Consider the following 15512-nt stretch of genomic DNA (forward strand, 5'->3'; position numbering starts at 1 on the left):
GGCTTGGAAAAGATATTGAATACCTTTGGCTTCTTACAAGAAGCTTCAAGAGTAATCAAAAGTATTTCCCACAAGGGGCTTCAGTTAAAATTTCTTTTTAACCTAATTTACTGTAATCAGAACAATCCTTTGCCCCAGGTAACTGACTTCAGGACTGCTTTTATTCTACTAACACTGAAGTATGTTACCTGCAAGCAATGTCTGCCAACACTCTATCCACTTAAAAACCCAAAAATGCCACTAGAATCCTGAAATTCTCTCCTTCCATTTAGCTTTCCAATGTGTTTCCAGGTGATTTTTGAAAAAGAACTGTAAGAAGTACATTTTTCAAGGAAATGTTGCTGTATCACTGATTCAATAACTCTTCAGTGGGTTCTTCCTTTTTGAAATTAGAGAATAACTCTCCACCAAAGCAATCTGGAATTGAAGAGAATGGAAGAGGCAGCAACTTCTGGCCTGACAGGAGCATAGGATGTTTTGCATCATCCAGAGTGTATTAGTCATGTTACTTCTATTGTACAGTTTCAGAGATGGGTAAGGATAACCCCTCATATTCTGCTCTTAGATAAACCTAACACTGGGGGCCATGCTGAACACCAAACTTGGGAGAAATGCTGACAGCTGTTCAAGTGGAATACACAGAGATACCACAGCTAAGTGTGAGGGAAGGAAAGGACAAAGGCAAGCTCAGTTGGCTGGAATGCTGCCATATATTTAAGGAAACCAGAACTGCCAACACCTGGCAGCTTTGCTTGTTCACAGAAGAGATCTTGGCTCAGAGCTACTATTGACAACTCCCCACAAACTTCACCTGAACGCCCACTGTGGTCCCTTGTCCCTGTACCTTTCTGCAGCACACAACCACTGTAAGCTCTGAGCAGACAACTACCTAGGGTGACTACACAATTCACTACAATTCGGTTACAAACAAGTTTGGCAGCAGCCATGCCACCGCTCCTTCCTGTTCTCCTGGGATCAGCTCCTGCCTGGAGGCAGAACCCTGGAAACAGACCTGAATGCAGAGTTACTTGTGCAACCTGGAGCAACAGCTGCACCCAGGCAGGACTGCCTGGCTTTAACTCAGAGGGCATTTTATCCTGTGCTGTTACCTTACCTGAACGTGCCCACTCTCTGGATCATAGCTAGCCAGGCTTTAGGAATGGTGCATTTTAGGAACACGTTGTTTCACAATAATGTCATATTCCAAAATACTGAACACTGTTGTCCCTGTCCCACCTCCTGGATGCTGTGCTGGTAGTAGGGCTTGGACAGAGTGGAAAGCAGCCTCCATGCTTCAGTGTGAAAAGGAAGTGAGCATAAAAGCAGGTAACTCCACAGCCTGCCCACATTGCTGGTTCTGCAACCACAGCCATGCTGGGATCAGGGCTAAGTTCTGTTACCTAAGTCTAAACTGTCCCTTTGAAGTACAACAGGGAGCTCAAAAGGGTCAAACTCCATCTTGGGAGAAAGGAGTGGCTTACTGGAACAGGGTGTGCTGAAGTCTCTAACATCCTGATGAACAAACCCATCTGCATTATTCAGCAGCACAGTGAGTGGGGTAGGACTCTGTGAACACAGCAGTGGCAACCCCAGATTTATCATCTTCTGCTACCTCAGCCTCCGCCACCTTGATTGCTGCAGCAGCTGGAACCTCTTCCCCTACCTGGATCTCTCCAGGGAGATGCACAGGGCCCTCTGCCTGTGCCCCCACATAGGTAGGAGTGCTGTACTTCATGAGAACAGTCTTGAACTGCGCCAGGGGCGCGTTGGTGCGGACTCCCATGGGGTCGAAGTGGGTTCGGCTGACGCGATATCCAGCCTCTGACAGATAGTTCAGGAACTTATTTAACCTGGGAAGAAAGGCAGCAAAACCAAACACCTGCATTTAGAACGAACGTGGTGCTGTCAGGGCTGACTCAGAACAAGCTGTGTGTCAGTGCCAGACCAGGCTGGAAGGTGAAGCCACACTTACTTTGGCATGTTCATGCCCTTGATGCTGTGCCGGTGGACGTTGTAGTAGAAAGGGGGCTGCTCGGCGCTGTGCTCGGCCCGCTGGCGCTTCGCCACACCGCGCAGCACCTCCTCACTTTTCCTCTTGCCTGCACCACAACAAGGCCACAGAAACCACTCAGTACTCACAGGCACCCCAAAAACGCCAGCAAAGCCTCAGACAGTACAAACAAAAACAAAGCCATGCAGCAACTTCAGCTGTGTGCCTGCTTTTGTAAGCTGGTGTTTGCAAAATCGGGCCTGAATTTAATCAACAGGCCATTTTCAGTATTAACAAGTAAATTAAACCAGCCTTCATAGAGTATTTGGCATTCTGATTTCACCAATAAATATGATTCTGGATAAAGATAAAATAAAATCAGTACTGGGTGGGAAAAAACTCCAGAGTGCAATACTGTTAAATATAAAAAAAGCTACACCAAAATGCTCCACTTACCATGTACTAAGTAGGATTCTGGAGAAGTATTTGATGTTTTAATATATACGCCACACTCTTCTAGAATACAATTATAAGGCAAAATTAATTCCATTGTTAAGTGGCAAAATGCTTTAATTACACAGAATGAAATAATTCAATTATTCAATAATGCGTTCAAATCTATGGATACATTGCTGTTAAGTAACTTATCACAGATCAGCATCTCTAAAAATCACCACAAAGCCAGTCCTCTCTGTGAACAGGCTGCCCCTTTTCTTACCTTGTTTGTTCTCATCACCAGGACTGTGGGTAGAAAAATGTTTCAGAGTTGTGCACTCTGCTTCACAAACTAATGTCTTCAGAAGTGGTTGAGCTTCATCCAAGCCATACTGCACAGCCTCCAGGAGCATCCTCCTGAGGAATCCAGTATTAAATAGGGCTCCTGACCTACAAAACACAAGAGAAGTCAAAAGTTAAGGCTTCTTAATGGAAGCTGTTCCAAAATTCTCTTGCCCAAATTGATTGGCAATTATGTTACGCTGAATTGATTTTTTTGCTATGACAACAACACTGGTCTTGTTTAAAAAAATAATTTAAAAAATCAAGATCACAAAACCAGTCATTTTATTTCTGCCCCAAGATGTTGAGAAAGTCATTCAACCCTACAAGAAAGGTACTGTCGATTGCCAACCGTTTTTAATACTGATCTGAAATGGCTAAAATACTTAACAAGATTTATTCTTGTTTCTACAAATCTTAATTAACATGCCATGTAGTATTTATTACTATCAGCACATGTAATGATTTATTGAATAAATTCTCCACAACAGGAGTTACTTCTGGCAAACAGAGGAACACAGGCAGGTTCTCCTATGCAGGCTATATTCTGTAAGTGCAATGAATGTGAAAACTTGAACAGTGTTACTATTTATTAACTGGTCTGAACAAAAGGAAAATCTGAACTCCCCACTAAATTTAAATCTGCATTCAGTTTCCTGAGATCCTCCTGATTGCTGTACCTCCTTTTGTAGTGCTAATATAAAAACGGTTATGGTGTGAACAGCTCAGCTTCAGAACTCCTGCAGTGACTCTCCCAATGTGTCCTGTGATGTGAACTTACCAGAGAGGACCAAGAAGCACTGCTGTCTTCCCAGGCATGCTGCCGTGGCAGTCACAGGGCAGCTGCTGGTAAGGGTTTTCTGCAGCAGAAAAACAGCATTTAAATTGTTTGGGAACAGCCAGCGATGCCTGTGTTACTGCACAGACAGAAAGAGATGCAGTGGGGGCTCACTTCAGTGAGGTATTTGGAAGGACAACAGCAGAAGTGTGACACTATTTTCACTTCTGCCAAGCAGCTCATGGTGAGATTTAGTGGTTGAAATAAAAAATAAGCAATAAAATAATAAAAAAAGCAATGTAACTTCCCTGTGTTTCTTTCAAGAAACAAGGAAAATACCTGCCTTCCAACTATTACATAAACAGCTGTCCAGGTGAACAGTAAGTACCAACTACAGAATCTGAAACATCAGCCAGTTACATCTGCAAAACACAGTCCACCTACAAGTCTTGTAAACCCTGTGCAATTCAGGCGTTACAACTGACTTACAAATTTAAGATCTCTACCATAACACTATACTCAGCTACTCATCCCCATCCTTAAACTTCTGATTTTTCAGCAACTTTTTAATACCAGGCCCATTGTACGCTTATGCATCTGACTCTGAACAGGGCAAAAACACCATGAGTTGACAGCAAGCCACGCAAGAGCCTCTAACTTGGAAACAGTCTTAGGATTTATATTAATTTAAACCAACATCTCCAGGAGTGCAGATTTTGTCTCTTGTCTTTGCTAACCTGTGTGTGGGGACAGCCCATTAACAACAGCAGGGGAAAGCCAGACTGCTCAGTCCACTGCATTTTAAGGAACTGAAATGCAGCAGAAAAACAATCTGACACCAAAAGCTATCCAGCTGCTGCCATCTGAAGGAACCCAGTAGTATCAAAGGCTACACCCCTATCCTAGAGCTTTTCCTGAAGTGGCAGATCCATGGACATACCAGGCATCCTGGCAGCTCCAGCAGCTAGAGCAGGCTGGGAGGATGTCCTGTGTAGAAACAAATCTCTGAATGGTTTGGGTTGGAAGAGACCTTAAAGCCTATCCAGTGCCACCCCCTGACATGGCAGGGATACCTTTCACTAGCCCAGGATGCTCCAAGCCCTGTCCAACCTGGCCTTGGACACCTCCAGGGATGGGGCAGCCACAACCTGAGTGATTTGTGCCACAAATGCAGTCCATTTACAGGAAAATCCATGCAGACAACTGATCCAGCCTATGGCCATGAGGCACAGCGCCCTCTCCACCTCGCACACAGCACTCATTGTTACAAACAGGGGAATTGCTACTAATGGGATGTAAATATAAACAAGGACAGAACAGAGACAAATTGCAAAATAAAAGCCATTTACCTTCCACCATATTGCCCTCTCTCTGGAAAACCCTCTCTTCACACCACTGGCAGTGGATGAGGTATCGGACCTTCTTTGCAGAGTCATCTGCAGGGGTTGGGCCCCGTAAAACTCTGACCACCACCAGAACAAAGTGTTCCAGAGCTACTGCCAGCAGCACTTCAATGCCTTTGTTACAGCGAGCTGCAGCTCTGGGGGGAGAACACACACAAAAACCACATTGTACTGAATTCAGCACTCAAACACTGCCATGGACACCTGAACCTGCTGCACAGTTCTTCAGCCCATCCACTTCCTAGAGAGGGGTACTGAAGATTTGAGAGATCAGGAGGAAGTGTTCTTTCTGAAGTGCCTCATTTTGTGGCCTTTCTGGCAGGCCAAACAAATCTAATTTTATTTCTTCTTATCACAGCTAGAAATAGTGGTCTGCCACCTGTACCATCACATGTGCAGGGAGAGGACAAGGGAAATCTAAACATGTTCAACTCAGCATTTATGCTCTGGCATTCTCAAAACTTCTGGTGATTTAATTTCTTCCTCATCTTTCCCAAGCAGTTGTTCCATCCTCTTGCCTGTACTTTTTTCTCCAATTAGGTTTTAGGTCTTCATTTCTTTAACAGACTGTGTTTAGTTAGGGTATCTATATGCAAATAACTGAATTCACAAGTCAGTAATTATATCAATCTTTTTAACCTCAAATATGAGGATCTGCAGTGAACATCAGGTTTCACTGAAGCAAATCTAACTGAAAGGCTTAGCTAGAAGCCATTCAAGCATTTTGTTTCGTATTTTAGGAAGTCCTATGGAGCTCTAAAATGGCAAAATTGATAGAGAAATAGAAGAGTTTGCAAGTCAGTTTGTTTTTTTTTTCACATTACCATCCCATCCTCCTTACCCTGCTGATGCATTTTAGCCTCACTATTTCTAATAATTACCTAATAATTTTTTACCCTAATTGGAAATAGTTTGGCAGTACCTTGCGACAGCAGCAATTACAGTCCTGGCTGCCAGCTCCTTGTAGTACTCTGTTCTGACAATATTGCAGCCGTAGTGACGCAGGGCCACGTGCTGAGCCTTGGCATAGAGGGAGCTGATGTCTGTGGATGTCACTGACACAATCCCAAGGTTTCTCACATTTCTAAAGGCAGAGTCCAGGTAATTCACAGAAGTTCCAAAGGGGTCCAAATGGCTGAAAAGAAAGGATGTACCACTGAGTGTCCATAAATGCTCCAAAGTCTGGCTTTACACTGAGGAAAACACTGTTTTATAACCTTCACCTATGATCACATTTAAAACAGAAAGAAAGAACAGGACTAAAACTTCCAGCAATGCTTAAATCTGGATGTTAGTCATTAATAACATAAAAAAATCCCATCACTTATTTTGATATCTGTAGAGGGTTTGAGTGCATGCATCTATATACCCAACCTGGAAGAATCAACCTGCTTTAATCCAAAGTTAATATGCTGCAAAATACATAAAAACAATAAATGCAAAAACCAGTATTTTAAACTAAAATAAGATTTAAAAAACCCCAAAACTCATTTGGTATTTCCCTTCAGCAAACTGACAATGAAGTTATAAAAAAAACCCAGCCTGGGTTAAAATTTTCATGTATTTTTATAGTCCATTTGAGCGTCAAAAAGACTAATATTTTTCCAGCACTTTCTGAAACATTTAAGATTAAAGTTCTGTCCCCTCACTATTTCTGGGACAATAAAATTACATTTCAAGTGACTGCTGGTTGATTCTTCTATCATTCCAATTTCTCTAAATAAGTATATACTGTGAAGCAGGGTGGGCTGTGTCATTACCAAACCAGAAAACTGACAAAACATTGAATACTTACATAAAATCAAATGATCTCAAATGCATGACAACATTGGCATCCATTTTTGTCACCTCAATGGTGTCACTGTTTTCTTCTCCATTTCCCACAGTTTCACCATTGTCTTCTTCCCTAATGCTCAGTTTCACCTTCATTTTGTTTAAATGACAATTTTCCTTAATAATTGTCACAGAATTTTCATTACAATCATTAATTGTAACTTTCACAGAACTTCTGAGGTGCTTTGCCCACTGCAATCCCATGATACCTGCAGAAAAACAGAAGTTAAGGACAGTAAGACAAATGATTTTAAGAAGACCACTGAACTTTAATATTCTTACAGCCTTTTTAAGCCTTAATACAGCTGTCTTTTTCTATGGAAGCTCAGGACTCCCTGCCTAAGAAAGAAAATTATTGTTTACCTCAAGTTATTTTTGAGCATGTGTTGTCAGTTATGAGTTACTGCTGCTTCCTCCTATTAGATATTAACCAAAATATTAAAGAAATGGACTTTACCAGTGGCACCAAAAGCATCCAAACATTCAATGGGTTTGCGCTCCCCAGCAAGTACGGCCAGTGCACAGAATATCAACTGCCTGGAAGATAAAAATGGCCATAGTCTGTCAGTTGAGAGAACATTTTGCTTCCTTTTCCTTATTTACTTCCCTTTAAACTAACAGTGGGATATTTAAGCTAAACTCCACTTTCTACAGGGAAGAACTGTAAATAAAAATCTCAGGTGTGCTGAAAAGCTGAATTCTACAGCAAGGTATTCTTAAAGTAAGATCTACTAATTACAGGAAAACAATTACTTCAGAAATAACACTATTTCACATATAATGGTTTTGGATATAAATATTATTTATCAGTAAGTGTTTTCTGATAAGAAGCTTTTTTCCCCTGCCCTCTGAACAGAGGTTTTGCCTTTCAAAACAGATTTTTCACTACAAACTCCCCATCCCCTCTAATGCATCCTCCTACTCCCTGCTCTCTCACCTGTTAAGTTTCATTTTAGGATTAAAATAGGAATCTGTTTTCTGGGGCGTGGAGTGGTTGGGAAGAACCTGCACATCTGTGGCTGACTCCTTCACCACTGTGTAAGACGACTTGGGAGCACGAACTGAAACAAGTAATTGTGGCAGAAGGAAAGAACTGGTGAGAACTGAAATTAATATTAACATTAATATTATTAGTTGGTAAGTAACATGGAAAAACTGCTCCCATAATGCAAGAAGTCTGGGTTATGCTGCAATCCATCCAGCACATGGACCATTTTACAAGGATGAGGGGAGAAACAGGCAGTAATTCATCTTCTCATCTCAAGTGGCAAATCAGGATCATGCTCTACTGCAATTTTCTTCTTATAAAATACCAGGCTTGTTTCTCAGTTGGGCTCTTATGTATCCATTCCAGTTTAAAAAAGCCAGCCCCTGAGCCTGAGGCTTGGCACATTTGTTTTGCATGTTTAAACGTAATACATTACTAATTAATTAAAACCCTGTTAACAGTCCTGAATGTGTCTCAATGAACTACAAAAATCCCTGAAAATCCTTGATCTATTTTAAGTTATTGAACAGCCCCATGAAATGTTCATGAACAGCACAAGCACATGGACAATTCCAGCATCAGAGCTCTGTGTAGATAGACTGTTTGTGGCAAAACAAGCTTTCATATCTGACAACTGTAAACAGGCTGCCATTCCTCTGAGCAATTCATCCCAAGGCTAAAATGTACCTAGGAACAACCAGGAAAAATTTGTACCAACTGGTTATGTCCCAGTGCTCACCCTGCCTCTCTCAGGGCTGTCAAACACACACATGGTTTATCTGCTCCACCTTCAGGAGCCCCAAGAGCTGCCAAGTGCCTACAGATCACAAAATCTCTGGATTTCTCCTCCCCGAGGAAATGCAAATGTTTCATGCATTTTGTTAAAAAATGCTAAATGGGCCATTCTTTACTCACAACTCTGAAGGGAAGCACACAGACATTAATGTATTTCATAGCACAAAATCTATAAAGACATGGAATGTGGTACTACTATCACTTTTCAGACATGCAAACTGATGCCCAGGCATCAAACTACTGGCATTCCAATTACTTAAAATGTTTTTAACCTAGTTTATGCAAGTTAGAAACCAAAGCCTCATTCTGGTCAAAGTCAGGTAGGATTGCAATTTACCAAAGAACTACTGACACATGATGGATCATGATCTTCTGAGACTGAAAAAACATCACCTTGTTTTGGGAACCCAGGCTGGTGCAGTCTGGATAAAAAGCTAAGGATTTTTATACTGCAGAAAGATCTACTCCAGACTTTTTTTTTTTCTGTGGATGCCACATCCTCACTCTTTTGGAGACACACAAGCTGGTGCTTATAACATTAAGGGTGAGGGGAACACTATAACACTATATGTGTTCTCAAAAAGAACACAGGGACTGAATGCAACACTATATCACAACTCTGCTATACCTCTGATGAAACATAAGCTCTGAAATATTAAGGGCAGATTTTTCATTAGAAAGGCTAACTGTTTCTGAATTTTTCCTGTGTCTCCCACCCCTTGTCACAGTTATTGCACATGGTGTATGACAGAAAAAGACTGAATGTTTCCTGTCAGCCAGAGCTCACCTGTGATAAACCTCGACTCAGTCTCTCCTTTATTCACGTGACGATTAATGTGACCTATCATGTCAGTTCTTCGTACTATAGTTGCTGAGCAGATGATACAGTGGTAATGAGCTCCCATCTTTGACAATGTCTGTAAAATAGTGTATTTTATGTAGTTTCAGAATACAGAAAACATGATTGAAGTAGAACTGAACACAGGCATATGAGAAGTCATCTGTCTGTTACCTCTAGAGCATTCAAAATATCTGGAATCTACAGCCAGAGCTGAGGTAGGCAGCTGTTACCCACAACAAGAGGTACAACCACATGCAGCTACCCAAGGGCTCTACCACACATCCTGGACCAACAAGCTTTTGGCATCACACAGAGAGGAGCAAACTGTATTTGGCAACTCAGCAGATCTCAAAAGTTCCCCTTAGTCATGCAATTCCCCCACTTTGTACAGTAACAAGAATTTCTGTGATTCAGCATTTTTACCTGGTCTCCAACAAGGTTGGGTTTTACTGGCCGACAGGATAAGTAACAGATGCACATTCTGTACCCTGGAAAACAAATGCCATCCCAGAACAGTTAATGAACAGCATGTCTGTGGCCTGCACCATGTGCTCTCACTTCAGATTTCACCAGATAGCAACAAAAGAACATCACCAATTATCTGGTACATCCACTCCCTGCACAGGGAAATTTATCAGCTAATTATACACTTTAAACTTTAAAATGCAAAGAATTTAAAATTTATTAAAAGAAGTCTCTGAGCATCTTATAAAGCTACACCAAGTCTCCAGTTCAGAAATACCTGCGAGTCTTTCACAAAAATATTGTTACCTGGCTAAAAGACTTGTGTGAAGACTCCTATAAACAGATGTTGCACAGTTAAAGAAAACTAAAATGAATTAAAGAAAACTAAAATGATACTCCACTTGGAACATTTATAGTTCAACTTTATCTTGCCCATCCTCTGAATAGTCACTTTATTTCCCACAAACCCATACACCTGGATTTTTAAAGAACACACACTGCTCACTTTATTTTCCCTCCTAAACTTCTTGCAGGGATTTTAATGCATCTTCTGCATAAAGACTTCAAGGGTTTATCAGAACCCATGGAATCTTTATGATCCACCAAAACTGATCACCAGTGTGTGTCTGATTATTATTAATATATAACTAAAACTTATATTGAAGTAATTTTCATGACACATATTTTAAATTTTATTGTAATTTTCATGACATGCCAAGTAATTATCGGTGTTTTTCTAAAGAGAAAATGCATAATTGTAACCATTTTGGCTGGAGAGTTCCTTCACATTTACATTTTACAGCCCACCTCAAAATTAATTCTGTCAAAATATGGTTCTAATTCAGAGCTGGTAACAAAATGCTTAAGTCAAGGGGAATTTTGAAAGATGAAACACAGAACATACCCACAATTTCTTCTAGTATTTACTATTCAAACCCAATTGCCATTACCTTCAAATTCAACAGAAACCTTCCAGTGCAAATTCTGCAAGTGACGATGGAGTTTGTGGCTATAGCAAGCTTTGAATTTCTCTTCAGGACACAATGGACAAGGCTTCCTTTTATCTGAAAATACAATTAAAAACGGTAAGAAACATGAAATGCAGTTATCACTTGTGTTAGCTGAGATGCAGAACAAGAGAAAAAAGGCTAAAGTAAAATCAACACAAGTTAGAGATTAAATCCTCAGGGAACATTCTATTTCATGCACAAACTTCAAATTTATGTGTTGCCTCTTTCTGCTCCATAGACTATAGACCAAAATCACTATAGCTTTAAAAATTATTAACTTCTACAACCTTTGGGTTTTGGTTTCTAGTATTTTTTATTCCAGCAACATGAAGCTAATGAAGGTTCTGAAAAGTACTGAGGAACAACAGAACTTTACAGATGACATGCAAAGACTTGAAATGTTTTAAAAAACCCACCAAACCGAGACTCCCAACAAACTGTGAGGTTAGAAAAAGATTTTGTTGTTCTAACTCCTAGATCTTTTGGACAAAACAAGCAGCTGATATCTATTTAAGCTGCAAAATAAGGCAGTGCACCCTGTATAAAATAATTTTGAAAAATATAAAATAATTCTTGAAAATCCTGTATGTGAGACATAAAAAGCAAAGGCAAGGCTGTGTACAAAGGTGTAGAAGCCCTTGAAGCAGTAACCTAAATAAAAACTAGCTGAATGTCAAACAACTGCTCAGGAAGAATTTAGCAGAGGAACAAGAGAATAAATCATAAAGCCCTTTTTTACAAAACCCCTCATCTCTAAATATCATAAATATATGTAGTGTGATAAAGATAAAACCTAAAGGAAAATGTAAATACCTGTAACACAAAGATCTGTGTTCTGGGACGCTGCTGTGTAAAACTCACCTTCTCTCAGGTCAGCCAGTTTCTCTAGATCAGCAAGGTGCCTCTGAATCGAAATATGTTTGTCTAAAAAAAATCCAGATATAATTAGAAGTTAAACAGTTTTAAAGATTGCTTTTAGTTTATTGCTACTTTTCTATGCAACATATCAAACCTAGCACTGTTAGAGAATGACTGCAGTAGCGACTGAAATACTTGTTTTTGTCCTTTTACTTCCATGGCAGCACAAATGACTGCAAAAATTATCTCCAGAATAGTTGTTTAATAAGATCCATGTATTTTAATATATTTCTACTTCCTTTTAATACTGACACACAGACTTTCCAAGATAGAAAGACTCTAATTTTAAAAAAACAGCTGAAAAGATCAAGTCACATTCCCTTTACACCTGTTTTTACTGTTCAGCATTGTTAGTGAATGCAAATCATGCACAAAAGCAGTACAAAAATATCATATGAACTCACTGGAAAGACTAAATATCAACTATAAGTGGACCAAATTTAAGAACAATTATTCACTGCATAGCCAGTATACATTAAATTCTACCATTTTTTTTCCTTTCCCTTAGTAAAGAACCATTAGTAAACCATTTAACCTTTAAATCTACTGCCTGATTTTTCAACTTATCAGTCAGAATTTGCCAATACCAAGAAAATTGGGTTGAAATCTGCTTTATTGATTCCAGCACACAGAACTTCCCAGTCCACTGTAACACAGATTCTATAGCAACTTGCAGCTTTATAACGATTTTACAGCATAAATCTTCAGGTTTTCTTATGCCAGACAAAACAACTGATCCACATGGTCAGGATACAGAGGTGAGTTTTAAAATGAGATTTCACACACTCTTTTTACCTTTCCTACCTAGGGTTTCTACCTTTCCTCCAGCACATGGCACAAATATTAAAGAGTTTATTAACAAACCTCGCGGGTAATCAGATGATACATCCAAAATGTTGCTATCAGATTCCCTTGGGCGTTCTTCCTCTGCTCCTTTGTCTTCTGCTTCCAATTCTGACTCGGGAATTTTCACACCAATGTTGTTGCTTTTCACATTTTCAGAGATCACCAAACCATCTTAAAATCAAACAAAAACACAGTAAAAATGTCATTGATGTAAGTAAACTATAAAAACATGTTCATTTGCTCCCAATAATCTGGTGCTGACTATAAACATGAAGGAAAAAAAAATATGTAGGAATGAATCTTCACTCCAATTATCCTTGGAAACCACTATGGAATAATGTCATTTTGGACAGCTGAAATGACTATTCACACATCAGTATCAGATGTTTAAGATGAACAAAATAACATTTACACGTTGTTTGCAGTGAAGCAAGGCAAAGCAGGCAAGAAGAGCTCCAAATTCTCCAGACAATTTACTATCAGCTAAAAAAGTTCGGTAAAAGTTTAGTTCATGAATCACACAGTATGAAAGAAGGGACTTAGGCAGGAATGTGCTATCAGCAGAGGCAGAGATCAGGGTTAAGTGCTGGTGCCATCAGCATTAGCAAACGAATTACTTCCCCGGCCAGTACACTGCGGGCCTGGTGAAGAATTTCCAGCATTTAATGAGGCTGAGATGGGGCAATAAAGTAAGAATGAGAATAGTCAAACCCGGGGAAAATAACTGAAGGAAAAGGTGGAAATCCCCAGGTGTGGTCTGACCCCTCTCCAAGGGATATAAGGAAGCACTAAGAAAGGATTCAGAAAGCCACATAAATCTACAAATATTGTCCTGCTCCCAGCAAGATTCCAGGGGACAAGTGGGACTAGTGAAGTTTCAACCATGGGTAACAAGAAACAAAGCTCTGGCATCGATTTGCAACTACTGAGAAGCAACAGAGCAGGCCAAGGCTTTCCAGCCTTGATGGGACAGACAGGAGGTGCAGAGAAAGCACAAAAGGCAGCCACAAGCTGTCTGTCCTGACACAGAAACTGGGATCCACCTCATGAAGAAAATACGGACCTACAAACTGGTTTGTGTTGGAAATTATTTCCAGAGAATGCAGGAATGGATGGTTGTTCTCTGGATGTGGAGGGAGCAACATGGGATAGTGGAAGCTGTCCCTGCCCATAGCAGGATGGGCTTTAAGGTTCCTTTCAACCAAACCATTCCATGATTCTATGGTTTCACTGGTCTTCTCTATCCACATATTTCAAAAGTTAAGACAGGCTGGAAGGAACTTACAGCAATTCTTCAGATTCCCCTGGCCTAGTGTTGTTTGTTTTCTTTTAAACATTGCTGTTGGGTAAAAATATCTGTTATTATGAAAACTGACAGAAAGAGAAAATGACAGGAATACCAGAAGACAGGGGCTCAAAAACCTGTAAAAACAGAAGCACGAAGTAAAATTATTCTACCTATCTTAAAATCTATCAGGAGGTGCATTGTTACGAAGAAATGGTTGCTGTGCTCCGCACAGACCTGTTTTAAGATGAGAACTCACCTAAGAAAGATTTGCATGGAGCCTACTGCTCCATTAAAAAGTTGCAGAATTCCTGGTGATAGTTTCTACGTGCTTTATTAATATAAAGATAGAAAGAAAACGAGTAAGTAAAAACAAGTTTAGTAAGAAATTCCTAACAACTATTGATTAGTTGTGGGGAAAGTGGAAACAGATATAAAAATGTATAGTGAGAGTACAGCAGTGACAAAAAACCAGCAGAGTTGGACAGTCTGCATCTTCAGAGCACGTGGAGAGGTTAAAATGGTTGAAAAGGATAATACGCATATGTTTTTAAAAAGCTAGTTAATATGTAAATTAATAAGGAAAGAAGTAAACTTTCACACTGAATGATGAAGAAAGGCAGGCTGCTACCGAGCCAAGACGTCAGGATTTTTTAAATGCCCACCGGGAATCACTGATCACACACAAAGAGAATAACTCTTCTTTAGAGAGCCTAAAGTACACCTACACGACAAAAAGAATTAATTATAAGAGTCAGTTCACCACCCGTAAGGCTGCAGCAGCAAAGGGCTGGCAGCAAGGGCTCACTCTGGGAGCTGGAAGTCCAGCAAAAACCAATTTACAGGATCCCAGAGTGGGTCAGGTCGGAAGGACCACGGTGGTCCCACCTCGCTGCTCCAGCAGGCTCATCCTGGAGTACATGGCGCAAACACGTTTTGGTTGAAACATCTGCGAAGAAAGATGCGCGGCTGAGCCCTGAGGGGACCTCACGGAATAACAAATGATCCCCAAAGACAAAGTATCGGTAGGCTTGGGGAAGAAAGAGGCGCCAGGAGCGCGGGTTCAAGCGTAGCGAGGCCCGGCGGGAACACGTGTGGCCCCGCACCGCGCCGGGAGAACGGGAGAAGCGGGAGCCTCACAGCGCTCCCCGGCGCAGGCGGACAGACGGGAAGCGGCCCCGGATTGAAAATCCAAACCCGGCCGCGGTGTGAATCCAAACCCGGCCGCGGTGGGAATCCAAACCCGGCCGCGGTGGGAATCCAAACCCGGCCGCGGTGGGAATTCAAACCCGGCCGGGCTCCGCATGGCGCCCGCCCGCCCGCAGCCCGGCGCAGAGGGCCCAGCTCCCCTCCCCGCCCGATCCCCGCCCGCTCTCACTGAGCGCCGCCGGCTCGCCGCCGCCCTCACGGTCATGGTTGTGGCTTTCCTCCTCTTCCTCACGGTGCTCCTGCCGGCGCCCCAGCGCGGCCTCCGCCGCCTCCAGCGCTGCCATGTTCCCGCTGCTCGTCGAGGCAGAGCAGCTCCGCCTACACTTCCCAGCGCGCCCGGCCGGCCCGGCGCGCACCGCGGCGGAGGAGGAGCC

The 15512-nt window shown here is 41.5% G+C and overlaps 1 protein-coding gene across 2 annotated transcripts; it reads right to left on the reverse strand.

The window, feature by feature from the left end:
* Window positions 1–686: 686 nt before the first annotated feature.
* Window positions 687–15489, reverse strand: TRMT1L (tRNA methyltransferase 1L). 2 transcript variants are annotated; one of them, XM_021525135.3, is made up of 16 exons: window positions 15308–15489; window positions 12663–12815; window positions 11694–11804; window positions 10821–10934; window positions 9829–9893; window positions 9352–9481; window positions 7719–7842; window positions 7239–7318; window positions 6744–6990; window positions 5871–6083; window positions 4895–5085; window positions 3549–3627; window positions 2709–2875; window positions 2447–2506; window positions 1973–2099; window positions 687–1850 (listed from the first exon to the last, which is right to left on the reverse strand). In XM_021525135.3, the coding sequence occupies exons 1-16, from the start codon at window positions 15420–15422 to the stop codon at window positions 1535–1537; spliced, it is 2292 nt and encodes a 763-aa protein (XP_021380810.1). In that variant the 5' UTR covers window positions 15423–15489; the 3' UTR covers window positions 687–1534. The 2 variants fall into 2 exon arrangements, with proteins under 2 accessions (XP_021380810.1, XP_021380811.1); XM_021525136.3 differs by having other exon boundaries at window positions 11742–11804; window positions 15308–15488.
* Window positions 15490–15512: the final 23 nt, after the last annotated feature.

Source organism: Lonchura striata, chromosome 9, assembly GCF_046129695.1.
Source record: "Lonchura striata isolate bLonStr1 chromosome 9, bLonStr1.mat, whole genome shotgun sequence".
In the NCBI taxonomy this organism is placed as follows: domain Eukaryota; kingdom Metazoa; phylum Chordata; class Aves; order Passeriformes; family Estrildidae; genus Lonchura; species Lonchura striata.